The following is a 13,654-nucleotide window of genomic DNA, read 5'->3' as shown; positions in this document are numbered from 1 at the left end:
TGGAAAGGCACAAATCCCATTGGATCGCTAAGGAATGATGGTCCCAAATTGCTCTACGACTACAGAAAGGCACAAATCCCATTGGATCGCTAAGGAATGATGGTCCCAAATTGCTCTGCTACTATGGAAAGGCACAAATCCCATTGGATCCTTAAGGAATGATGGCCCCAAATTGTTCTACTACTATGGAAAGGCACAAATCCCATTGGATTGCTAAGGAATGATGGCCACAGAACTCATCTACTACCATAGAAAGGTACAAATCCCATTGGATCGCTAAGGAATGATGGCCCCAAATTGCTCTGCTACTATAGAAAGGCACAAATCCCATTGGATCGCTAAGGAATGATGGCCACAGAACTCATCTACTGCTATAGAAAGGCACAAATCCCATTGGATCCTTAAGGAATTATGGCCCCAAAACTACTTAACTACTATGGAAAGGCACAAATCCCGTTGGATCGCTAAGGAATGATGGCCCCAAATTGCTCTACTACTATGGAAAGGCACAAATCCCATTGGATCCTTAAGGAATGATGGCCACAGAACTCATCTACTACTATAGAAAGGTACAAATCCCATTGGATCCTTATGGAATGACGGCCTCAGCATCGTCCTACCGCACCACACAGACACATTCCCATTGGATCCTTATGGAATGACGGCCCCCAAACTGCTCCACTGCAATAGATGGACACAATCCCATTGGATCCTTATGGAATGACGGCCTCAGCATCACTCTACCGCACCACACAGACACATTCCCATTGGATCCTTATGGAATGACGGCCTCAGCATCGCTCTACCCCACCACACACATTCCCATTGGATTCTTATGGAATGATGGCCCCCAAGCTCCTCTACTGCAATAAGATAGACAGAATCCCATTGGATCCTTATGGAATGATGGCCTCAGCATCACTCTACCCCATCACATAGACACATTCCCATTGGATTCTTATGGAATGACGGCCCCCAAACTGCTCTACTGCAATAGATGGACACAAACCCATTGGATCCTTATGGAATGACAGCCTCAGCATCACTCTATGACAACACATAGACACAATCCCATTGGATCCTTATGGAATGACGGCCTCAGCATCACTCTATGACAACACATAGACAGAATCCCATTGGATCCGTATGGAATGACGGCCTCAGCATCGTTCTACCCCACCACACAGACACATTCCCATTGGATTCTTATGGAATGACGGCCCCCAAACTGCTCTACTGCAATAGATGGACACAATCCCATTGGATCCTTATGGAATGACGGCCTCAGCATCACTCTACCCCACCACACAGACACATTCCCATTGGATTCTTATGGAATGATGGCCCCCAAACTGCTCTACTGTAATAAGATAGACAGAATCCCATTGGATCCGTATGGAATGACAGCCTCAGCATCACTCTACCCCATCACATAGACACAATCCCATTGGATCCTTATGGAATGACGGCCTCAGCATCGCTCTACCCCACCACACAGACACAAATCCCATTGGATTCTTATGGAATGATGGCCCCCAAACTGCTCTACTGCAATAGATGGACCCAATCCCATTGGATCCGTATGGAATGACGGCCTCAGCATTGCTCTTCCCCATCACATAAGACACAATCCCATTGGATCCTTATGGAATGACGGCCTCAGCACCGCTCCATCCCCCATCCCATAGACCCGTTGCCCGCAAGCCCTTGGCCTGGTTGAAGGCGGCATTCCAGAAGATGGGAAGGAGACCAAGGAGCCATTCCCTGGCCGGAGAACTCCATGGAACCCGCTCTGCCCACACAAGACCTCCTGCCTTGTTTTCCATGGGGATCGAGCGATCCGAAGAGGAATTCATGGAAGCGCTTCCATGAAATTCTCCTTCGGGAACGCCGGGCGCCCTTTGTGGGGCGGAAAATCATGGAAAGAAAAAAAAGGTGGGAATTGCCCTCGGGATACCCAAAGCATCCCTATCCGTCGGGAATGCCGGCATGGAAAACGCTTCCTGGTTATCCCGGCTAAAGGCGCCGGGTCCTTTCGCCACGGAATTCCGGCCTCACAAGTGATGCTTCTCGGGGAGAATTCCTCCGGGATGCCATTGGGATGGGGTTGCTGGGCTCCCCGCCCCCATTCCCGCTGGGAAATGAGCATTCCAAGAGGAAATGGATCCTTACGGAGGCAAGGGCTTTGCCCAGGGCATCCCCAGTCTGGGAGCTTCCGCCTGCTCCGCTTCCTCGGGTGCCTGGAAAACAAAAGGGAAGCGGGTGAAAAGAAGTAGGGAAAAAACCTTGGGAATTCCCATTCCCAACCGGATCCCATCCCCTTTTCCATCGCCGCTTTCATCCCGCTGCTCCAAGGGGCTTCCCGGCATCGGGAATGGGGAATGCTTCCCGTTTCCTTCAGCCCATCCATCGGCTACGGATGGATGCTTCCCACTGCATCCCATCCCACTTTGCCTTCATCCCTTGGGTACCAGCATCTCAATGGCCCCATCATTCCATATGGATGCTTCCCACTGCATCCCATCCCACTTTGCCTTCATCCCTTGGGTACCAGCATCCCAATGGCCCCATCACTATCCATGGATGCATCCCACTGCATCCCGCCCCACTTTGCCTTCATCCCTTGGGTACCAGCATCCCAATGGCCCCATCACTAGGGATGGATGCATCCCACCGCATCCCGCCCCACTTTGCCTTCATCCCTTGGGTACCAGCATCCCAATGGCCCCATCATTCCATATGGATGCTTCCCACTGCATCCCGGCCCACTTTGCCTTCATCCCTTGGGTACCAGCATCCCAATGGCCCCATCATTCCATATGGATGCTTCCCACTGCATCCCGCCCCACTTTGCCTTCATCCCTTGGGTACCAGCATCCCAATGGCTCCATCACTATACATGGATGCTTCCAACCGCATCCCATCCCACTTTGCCTTCATCCCTTGGGTACCAGCATCCCAATGGCCCCATCATTCCATATGGATGCTTCCCACTGCATCCCACCCCACTTTGCCTTCATCCCTTGGGTACCAGCATCCCAATGACCCCATCATTCCATATGGATGCTTCCCACTGCATCCCGCCCCACTTTGCCTTCATCCCTTGGGTACCAGCATCCCAATGGCCCCATCATTCCATATGGATGCTTCCCACTGCATCCCGCCCCACTTTGCCTTCATCCCTTGGGTACCAGCATCCCAATGACCCCATCACTATCCATGGATGCTTCCATCGCATCCCGCCCCACTTTGCCTTCATCCCTTGGGTACCAGCATCCCAATGGCCCCATCATTCCATATGGATGCTTCCCACTGCATCCCGCCCCACTTTGCCTTCATCCCTTGGGTACCAGCATCCCAATGGCCCCATCATTCCATATGGATGCTAACCACTGCATCCCATCCCACTTTGCCTTCATCCCTTGGGTACCAGCATCCCAAAGGCTCCATCACTACCCATGGATGCATCCCACTGCATCCCGCCCCACTTTGCCTTCATCCCTTGGGTACCAGCATCCCAATGGCCCCATCATTCCATATGGATGCTACCCACTGCATCCCATCCCACTTTGCCTTCATCCCTTGGGTACCAGCATCCCAATGGCCCCATCATTCCATATGGATGCTACCCACTGCATCCTGCCCCACTTTGCCTTCATCCCTTGGGTACCAGCATCCCAATGGCTCCATCACTATACATGGATGCTTCCAACCGCATCCCATCCCACTTTGCCTTCATCCCTTGGGTACCAGCATCCCAATGACCCCATCACTATCCATGGATGCATCCCACTGCATCCTGCCCCACTTTGCCTTCATCCCTTGGGTACCAGCATCCCAATGGCCCCATCACTCCATATGGATGCATCCCACCGCATCCCGCCCCACTTTGCCTTCATCCCTTGGGTACCAGCATCCCAATGACCCCATCATTCCATATGGATGCTTCCCACTGCATCCCGCCCCACTTTGCCTTCATCCCTTGGGTACCAGCATCCCAATGGCCCCATCACTATCCATGGATGCATCCCACTGCATCCCGCCCCACTTTGCCTTCATCCCTTGGGTACCAGCATCCCAATGACCCCATCACTATCCATGGATGCTTCCAACCGCATCCCATCCCACTTTGCCTTCATCCCTTGGGTACCAGCATCCCAATGGCCCCATCATTCCATATGGATGCTACCCACCGCATCCCGCCCCACTTTGCCTTCATCCCTCGGGTACCAGCACCCATGGGGCCCCCGCGGACTCACCCATGATGGGGTCGGTGCCGTTGGCCGGGGGGGTGCAGGAGGAGGTGCTGTAGTGGCCGCTGCCGCCGCGGTGGAAGGTGGACATCGGAGGGAGGCTGGAATTGAGCTCTCCGGAGGAATGGGATGGGAAGCTCTGCATGGAAAAAGGCAGGAGCTGATCGGGATACCCGGAGCGGCCCGATCCGTGGGGCGGGGGGGGGGGGGGGAATCAATGGGGAGAAGGGGGGGGAAGAGATAAAGGGAGGTTGGGGGGCATCTGGAGGAGGTAATGGGGATGGATGGGGGCTGGTGGTGCTGGAGCATCACTTGGGGCCATGATGGTGATGGAGCAGCATGGAGGTCCATGATGGTGATGGAGCATCATGGAGATCCATAAGGATGATGGAGCATCACTTTGGTCCATGATGGTGATGGAGCATCATTGAGGTCCATGATGCTGATGGAACATCATTGAGGTCCATGATGGTGATGATGGAGCATCATGGAGATCCATAAGGATGATGGAGCATCACTTTGGTCTATGATGGTGATGGAGCAGCATGGAGATCCATAATGGGGATGATGGATCATCATGGAGATCCATAAGGATGATGGAGCATCATGGAGATCCATGATGGTGATGATGGATCATCATGGAGATCCATAAGGATGATGGAGCATCACTTTGGTCTATGATGGTGATGGAGCAGCATGGAGATCCATAAGGATAATGGAGCATCACTTTGGTCTATGATGGTGATGGAGCAGCATGGAGATCCATAATGGGGATGGAGCATCATGGAGATCCATAATGGGGATGATGGATCATCATGGAGATCCATAAGGATGATGGAGCATCATGGAGATCCATGATGGTGATGATGCATCATCATGGAGATCCATAAGGATGATGGAGCATCACTTTGGTCTAAGATGGTGATGGAGCATCATGGAGATCCATGATGGTGATGGAACATCATTGAGGTCCATGATGGTGATGATGGAGCATCATGGAGATCCATAAGGATGATGGAGCATCATGGAGATCCATGATGGTGATGATGGATCATCATGGAGATCCATAAGGATGATGGAGCATCACTTTGGTCTAAGATGGTGATGGAGCATCATGGAGATCCATGATGGTGATGGAACATCATTGAGGTCCATGATGGTGATGATGGAGCATCATGGAGATCCATAAGGATGATGGAGCATCATGGAGATCCATGATGGTGATGGAACATCATTGAGGTCCATGATGGTGATGATGGAGCATCATGGAGATCCATAAGGATGATGGAGCATCACTTTGGTCTATGATGGTGATGGAGCAGCATGGAGATCCATAATGGGGATGATGGATCATCATGGAGATCCATAAGGATGATGGAGCATCATGGAGATCCATGATGGTGATGATGGATCATCATGGAGATCCATAAGGATGATGGAGCATCACTTTGATCTATGATGGTGATGGATCATCATGGAGATCCGTAAGGATGATGGAGCATCATGGAGATCCATAATGGGGATAGAGCATCATGGAGATCCAGGATGGTGAGGATGGAACATCATGGAGATCCATAATGGGGATGATGGATCATCATGGACATCCCGAATGATACTGGTCCATAGTGGCCATCCCTACGGGTCCAGGTCCATCATGGACATCCCTATGGATGCTGGTCCATCATGGGCATCCCTATGGAAGCTGGACCATCATGGCCATCCCTATGGATGCTGGTCCATCATGGCCATCCCTATGGATGCAGGTCCATCATGGCCATCCCTATGGATCCGGGTCCATCATGGACATCCCTATGGATGCTGGACCATCATGGCCATCCCTATGGATGCTGGTCCATCACGGCCATCCCTATGGATGCTGGACCATCATGGCCATCCCTATGGATGCTGGTCCATCATGGCCATCCCTATGGAAGCTGGTCCATCATGGCCATCCCTATGGATCCGGGTCCATCATGGCCATCCCTATGGATGCAGGTCCATCATGGCCATCCCTATGGATCCAGGTCCATCATGGCCATCCCTATGGAAGCTGGTCCATCATGGCCATCCCTATGGATCCGGGTCCATCATGGCCATCCCTATGGATGCAGGTCCATCATGGCCATCCCTATGGATCCAGGTCCATCATGGCCATCCCTATGGAAGCTGGTCCATCATGGCCATCCCTATGGATGCTGGTCCATCATGGCCATCCCTATGGATGCAGGTCCATTAAGGACTTCCCTTTGGATGCTGGTCCATCATGGACATCCCTATGGATCCTGGTCCATCATGGCCATCCCTATGGGTGCTGGTCCATCATGGACATCCCTATGGAAGCTGGTCCATCATGGACATCCTTATGGATGCTGGTCCATCATGGTCATCCCTATGGATGCTGGACCATCACGGCCATCCCTATGGATGCAGGTCCATTAAGGACTTCTCTTTGGATGCTGGTCCATCATGGGCATCCCTATGGAAGCTGGACCATCATGGCCATCCCTATGGATGCTGGTCCATCATGGCCATCCCTATGGATGCAGGTCCATCATGGCCATCCCTATGGATCCGGGTCCATCACGGCCATCCCTATGGATGCTGGACCATCATGGCCATCCCTATGGATGCAGGTCCATCATGGCCATCCCTATGGATGCTGGACCATCATGGCCATCCCTATGGATGCTGGTCCATCACGGCCATCCCTATGGATGCTGGTCCATCACGGCCATCCCTATGGATGCAGGTCCATCATGGCCATCCCTATGGATGCAGGTCCATCATGGCCATCCCTATGGATCCGGGTCCATCACGGCCATCCCTATGGATGCTGGACCATCATAGACATCCCTATGGATCCGGGTCCATCACGGCCATCCCTATGGATGCAGGTCCTTACCAAGCGCTCGTGCGGATGCAGGCTGCAGTAGCTGCTGGATTGCGGGATATGGGATGAGCTTCCCAGCATCCCTCCGTAGCCGGGCTGGTTCATCCCACTGGAAGAGCTCCATGGATCACTGCCGTGGTGGCCATCTGGGAAGCAAGAGCAGGGCTGGAATCCCTATGGAATGCCATGGAGCTCCCCTTCTTCCCAGTGGGAATTGCTTCCCGAATCGCTCCCGTTATTCCCAATGGGATGAGCTTCTCGAATCGCTCCCATTCCCAGTGGGAATTGCTTCCTTAACTGTTCCTATTCTTCCCAATGGGAATTGCTTCCCAAATCGCTCCCATTCCCAGTGGGAATTGCTTCCTTAACTGTTCCTATTCTTCCCAATGGGAATTGCTTCCCAAATCGCTCCCATTCCCACTGGGAATTGCTTCCCGAATCACTCCCATTATTCCCATTGGGAATTGCTTCCCAAATTCTTCCCATTCTTCCCAGTGGGAATTGCTTCCCGAATCATTCCCATTCTTCCCACTGGGAATTGCTTCCCAAATTGCTCCCATTCCCAGTGGGAATTGCTTCCTGAATTGATCCCATTATTCCCAGTGGGAATTGCTTCCCGAATCGCTCCCATTCCCAATGGGAATTGCTTCCTGAATTGTTCCCACTCTTCCCAGTGGGAATTGCTTCCGAAATCGCTCCCATTATTCCCATTGGGAATTGCTTCCCAAATTCTTCCCAGTCTTCCCAGTGGGAATTGCTTCCCGAATCAATCCCATTATTCCCAGTGGGAATTGCTTCCCAAATCGCTCCCATTCCCAGTGGGATGAGCTTCCCGAATTGCTCCCATTCCCAGTGGGAATTGCTTCCCAAATTCTTCCCATTCTTCCCAATGGGAATTGCTTCCCAAATCATTCCCATTATTCCCATTGGGAATTGCTTCCCAAATTCTTCCCATTCTTCCCAATGGGAATTGCTTCCCAAATTCTTCCCATTATTCCCAGTAGGAATTGCTTCCCGAATCGCTCCCATTCCCACTGGGAATTGCTTCCCAAATCACTCCCATTCTTCCCATTGGGAATTGCTTCCCAAATTCTTCCCATTCTTCCCAATGGGAATTGCTTCCCAAATCATTCCCACTATTCCCATTGGGAATTGCTTCCCAAATTCTTCCCATTCTTCCCAATGGGAATTGCTTCCCAAATCATTCCCACTATTCCCATTGGGAATTGCTTCCCAAATTCTTCCCATTCTTCCCAATGGGAATTGCTTCCCAAATCACTCCCATTATTCCCATTGGGAATCACTTCCCGAATCGCTTCCCACTGGAATTCCTTACCTTGCATGAAGAAAGAGCTTGGAAAAGTGCCGGCGGCGGGTTTGGAGCTTGGAAAACCGGGAGAATCCCGGTTGTAGTCGGCGGTGCTGGCCGACGGGGCATAAACCTATGGAAAAACAGACGGATTCGGCTTGGATTTGCTGGGAAAACAGGGAAAAGACCCCCCCCCCCCAAATCCTATGGGAATACCGCTTGGAATGGGGAAGCAAGAGCTTGGGTAGCTCCTAAGGGATGCAAAGGAGGAAGCAGCCGAGATCCCAATGGTCCTCTTGCAAGGATGAATCCCGGAGCGCATTCCCAAAGCATGGAATTCCCAAAGCATGGAATTCCCAAAGCATGGAATTCCCAAAGACGGGGGGGAAATGTGGATTATTCCCTAAAAAGAAGTGGGAAAAGCGCTCTTTTCCTTCGGATTTGCGGCGATTCCCTATTCCGGGAATATTGCCCGTTATCCTTGGCAAACATCCATGGTTTCCCTTTCCTTGGGAGCATCAAAATCCCAACGGAATTCCCTACAATTCCCAACCAAAAGAAGGCAGGAGAAAGGGAATTCCGCATTCCCATGGGATTTCATTCCCTCTTCCCATAGCCTATATCCCGTTACACGCTGTTGGATGCCTCCGTTATGTGATCCCATAAAAACCTTGGAATCTCCCGGATGGATTCGGGCCCATTCCCAATTCCCGGTTCAAGCAGGAAGAAGAGCCGGGATAAGGCAACGGACCCGCTCCGACATTCCCAACTCATGGATAACGGGATAGGAAACCCATTGGCTACACAGGGATACTGAAGGCGATGAAGAGCATCACTCGGGATACAGGGAGAAGGCGGCTCCATGCCAAAGCATGGAATTCCAAAGCATGGAATTCCCAAAGACAGGGGGGGAAAACGCTGGATTCCCTCCGCCGCAGCTAAAAGATGGGAATAATAGGGATAATAGGGATAATAATAGGGCTAATAATAGGGAGAATAATAGGGATAATGGGGAGAATAATAGGGAGAATAATAGGGATAATGGGGAGAATAATAGGGAGAATAGTATGGATAATAAAAGAGAAAAATAGGGATAATAAAAGGGATAATAATAGGGGGAATAATAGGAAGAATAATAGGGATAATAGGGATAATGAAAGGGATATTAATAGGGATAATAATAGGGGTAATAATAGGAAGACTAATAGGAAGAATAAAATAGGGATAAAAATAAGGATAAAAATAGGAATAATCATTGGGATAATAACAGGAATAATAATAGGAAGATTAATAGAATAATAGGAAGAATAATAGGGATAATAAAAGGGATAATAATAGGGGTAATAATAGGGAAAATAATAGGGAGAATAAGAGGAAGAATAATAGGGATAATAATAGGGATAAAAGGGATAATAATGGGGGGAATAAGAGAATAACAGGAAGAATAATAGGGATAATAATAGGGATAACAAAAGGGATATTAATAGGGATAATAATAGGAAGAATAAAAGGGATATTAATAGGGATAACAATAGGGATAATGATAGGGGGAATAATAGGAAGAATAATAGGGATAATAAAAGGGATAATAATAGGGGTAATAATAGGAAGAATATAGGGATAATAATAGGGATAAAAGGGATAATAATAGGGAGAATAATAGGAAGAATAATAGGGATAGTAAAAGGGATATTAATAGGGATAATAATAGGGGTAATAATAGGAAGAATAATAGAAGGATGAAATAGGGATAAAACCAGGGATAATAATAGGGATACAAATAGGGATAATACAAGCAGGCTGAAGGGACCTTAAAGCCGCATCCCTGCCATGGAGGGGTTAATAATAGGAATGGCAATAATACTAATAATAGCCCTAATAATAGCCCTAATAATAGCCTTAATAATAGCCCTAATAATAGCCCTAATAACAGCCCTAATAAAAGCCCTAATAATAGCCCTAATAACAGCCCTAATAACAGCCCTAATAAAAGCCCTAATAACAGCCCTAATAATAGCCCTAATAATAGCCCTAATAACAGCCCTAATAACAGCCCTAATAATAGCCCTAATAATAGCCCTAATACTCCTATTAATATTACCAATAATAGAATCCAACTGGTTCCCGGTTGGAAAAGGCCTTAAAGCTCCTCCTCTTCCCCCCCCCGCCTATTGTTATTCCCGTTATCCCTGGTAACCATGGAATAACGTGGCTTGGGAGGGATCGTCCAGCCCCCTCTATTAACGCTAATAGTAATAATAATAGCGGTAATAGTGGTGATAATGATCATTGGCATGCTAATAGTAATAATAGCAATAATAATAGCACTAATAATGGTAATAATGATCATTGTAATGCTAATAGTAATAATAATAGCACTAATAATGGTAATAATGATCATTGTAATGCTAATAGTAATAATAATAGCACTAATAATGGTAATAATGATCATTGCAATGCTAATAGCAATAATAATAGCATTAATAATGGTAATAATGATCATTGTAATGCTAATAGTAATAATAATAGCAATAATAGGGGTGATGATAGTAATAATAATAGCAATAATAGTGGTAATAATGGCAATAATAATAGCAATAATAGTGGCAATAATGGGAATAATGATCATTGTAATGCTAATAGTAATAATAATAGCAATAATAGGGGTGATAATAGTAATAATAATAGCAATAATAGTGGTAATAATGGCAATAATGATCATTGCAATGCTAATAGCAATAATAATAGCACTAATAATGGTAATAATGATCATTGCAATGCTAATAGCAATAATAATAGCAATAATAGTGGCAATAATGATCATTGCAATGCTAATAGTAATAATAATAGCACTAATAATGGTAATAATGATCATTGCAATGCTAATAGTAATAATAATAGCACTAATAGTGGTAATGAGGGTAATAATAACAGCAATAATAGTGTCAATAAGGGTAATAACAGTAATAATGATTCGAATGCTAATAATGGCAATAATAGCAATAATAGCAATGATCATTGCAATGCTCACAGTAATAATATTAGCACTAATAGCAGTAATTGTGATAATAGGAATAATAATAGCAAAAATAGGAGTAATAATGGTAATAACTATCACTGCAATGCTAACGGTAATAAGAGTAGTGATAGTAATAATAATAATAGCAATAATGGGAATAATAGGAATAATAATAGCAATAATAGTCATAATAATTGTAATACTAGCCATAATAATAGCAATAATAGTAATAATAATATCACTAATAGTAGCACTAATAGTACTAGCTACCATTGTAATGCTAATAGTAATAACAGAAGTGATAATAGCAATAATCATCAAAATAATGGGAATAATAGGAATAATAATAGCAATAATAGTAATAATACCAATGATAATAGTAATAATAGCACTAATAATAGCACTAATAATGGTGATAATAGCACTAATAATAGCACTAACAGCACTAATAATAGTAATAATAGCCCTAATAATAGCAATAATAATAGGATAATAGCACTAATAATAGCACTAACACTAGCACTAATAGCACTAATAATAGCACTAAAAGTAATAATAGCCCTAATAATAGCGCTAATAGCACTAATAATAACACTAACAGTACTAATAATAACACTAATAATAGCACTAATAGCAATAATAGTAATAATAGCGCTAATAATAGCACTACTAATAGTAATAGCCCTAATAATAAGAGTAACAGTAATAATAATAGCGATAATAGCACGAATAATAGCACTAATAATAGCACTAATAGCACTAACAATAGCAATCATAGTAATAATGGTGATAAAAGCACTAATAATAGCACTAATAGCAGCACTAATAATAGTAATAATAGCCCTAATAATAGCAATAATAGTAATAATAGCGATAATAGCACTAATAATAGCACTAATAGCAGTAATAATCGCAACAATAGTAATAATAGCGATAATAGCACTAATAATAGCACTAATAACAGCACCAATAATAGCACTAATAGGAATAATAGTAATAATAGCGACAATAGCACTAATAACACAAATAGCACTAATAATAGCACTAATAGCGATAATAGCACTAATAATAGCAGTAATAATAGTACTAATAGCCCTAATAATAGCAAGAACAGCACTAATAATAGCGCTAATAGCCCTAATAATAGCACTAACAGCACTAATAATAGCGCTAATAGCCCTAATAATAGCCCTAATAACAGCCCTAATAGGCAGAAACCACTCCCAGCACCCCCCCTTTCCCCCCCCATTCCCCCCCTTCGCCCTCCGCATCCCGCCGGGAGCAGGCACCTTCCCCCCCATTCCCATTCCCGACAACGGGAATAACGCCCGGGGATCCCTATGGAGCCGCTGATCACCAGGCCAATCCCCACGCTGTCCGCCCGGGAATGCCGCGGGATCATCCCCGTCATTCCCAAGTATTCCCATACGGATGCCTTGTGACCGTTAAAAGCCAAACCCCATCCCCTTCTCCGGAAAGGAATTCCTGGGATACGCCAGCGCCGCTCGAGGGCATTGCAAGGGAAAACCATGGAATAATCCCCTGCCTATGGGATAAACCTCTTTATCCCGGGAATTCCGGGAGCTAAAAAGCGGGATCAGATGCTTTGCCATCCGCCCCCCCCCCAATCCCATTCCCACCTTTCCAGCTCCGCAGGTGAAAAAGCCAAGTTCAGGCGTTATCCAAGCGGGATTCTTCCCGAATCCCTTGGCATTCCCAACTCCTCGGCATTCCCAACTCTTTGGTATTCCCAGCCCTTTTGCATTCCCAACCCTTTTGCATTCCCAACTCCTCAGCATTCCCAACCCTTTTGCATTCCCAACTCCTCAGTATTCCCAACTCCTCGGCATTCCCAACTCTTTGGCATTCCCAACTCCTCGGCATTCCCAACTCTTTGGTATTCCCAACCCTTTTGCATTCCCAACTCCTCAGCATTCCCAACTCTTTGGCTATTCCCAACCCTTTTGCATTCCCAACTCCTCGGCATTCCCAACTCTTTGGTATTCCCAGCCCTTTTGCATTCCCAACTCCTCAGCATTCCCAACCCTTTTGCATTCCCAACTCCTTGGCATTCCCAACTCTTTGGCATTCCCAACTCTTTGGCTATTCCCAACCCTTTTGCATTCCCAACTCCTCGGCATTCCCAACTCTTTGGTATTCCCAGCCCTTTTGCATTCCCAACT

At 46.7% G+C, this 13,654-nt stretch overlaps 1 protein-coding gene across 8 annotated transcripts in view; it reads right to left on the bottom strand.

Annotated features, from left to right (window-relative positions):
• LOC136004271 (transcription factor 4) overlaps nucleotides 1-13,285 on the bottom strand; it is a 34,386-nt gene extending 21,101 nt beyond the window's left edge. For 7 of the 8 annotated variants that reach the window (XM_065660624.1, XM_065660625.1, XM_065660626.1 and 4 more), the window contains exons 1-3: nucleotides 7,156-7,284; nucleotides 4,260-4,392; nucleotides 2,173-2,240 (exon numbers count right to left, since the gene is read on the bottom strand). In XM_065660624.1, the coding sequence (XP_065516696.1) occupies nucleotides 2,173-2,240; nucleotides 4,260-4,392; nucleotides 7,156-7,248 (294 nt within the window). In that variant the 5' untranslated portion in view covers nucleotides 7,249-7,284. Of the gene's footprint in view, nucleotides 1-2,172; nucleotides 2,241-4,259; nucleotides 4,393-7,155; nucleotides 7,290-8,479; nucleotides 8,586-13,111 lie in introns of those variants that run through there. The other variant, XM_065660631.1, reaches the window with a different exon arrangement.
• Between the last annotated feature and the right edge of the window lie 369 nt (nucleotides 13,286-13,654).

Source organism: Lathamus discolor, chromosome W, assembly GCF_037157495.1.
Source record: "Lathamus discolor isolate bLatDis1 chromosome W, bLatDis1.hap1, whole genome shotgun sequence".
In the NCBI taxonomy this organism is placed as follows: Eukaryota; Metazoa; Chordata; class Aves; order Psittaciformes; family Psittacidae; genus Lathamus; species Lathamus discolor.
This window is presented reverse-complemented; position numbering and strand designations above follow the sequence as displayed.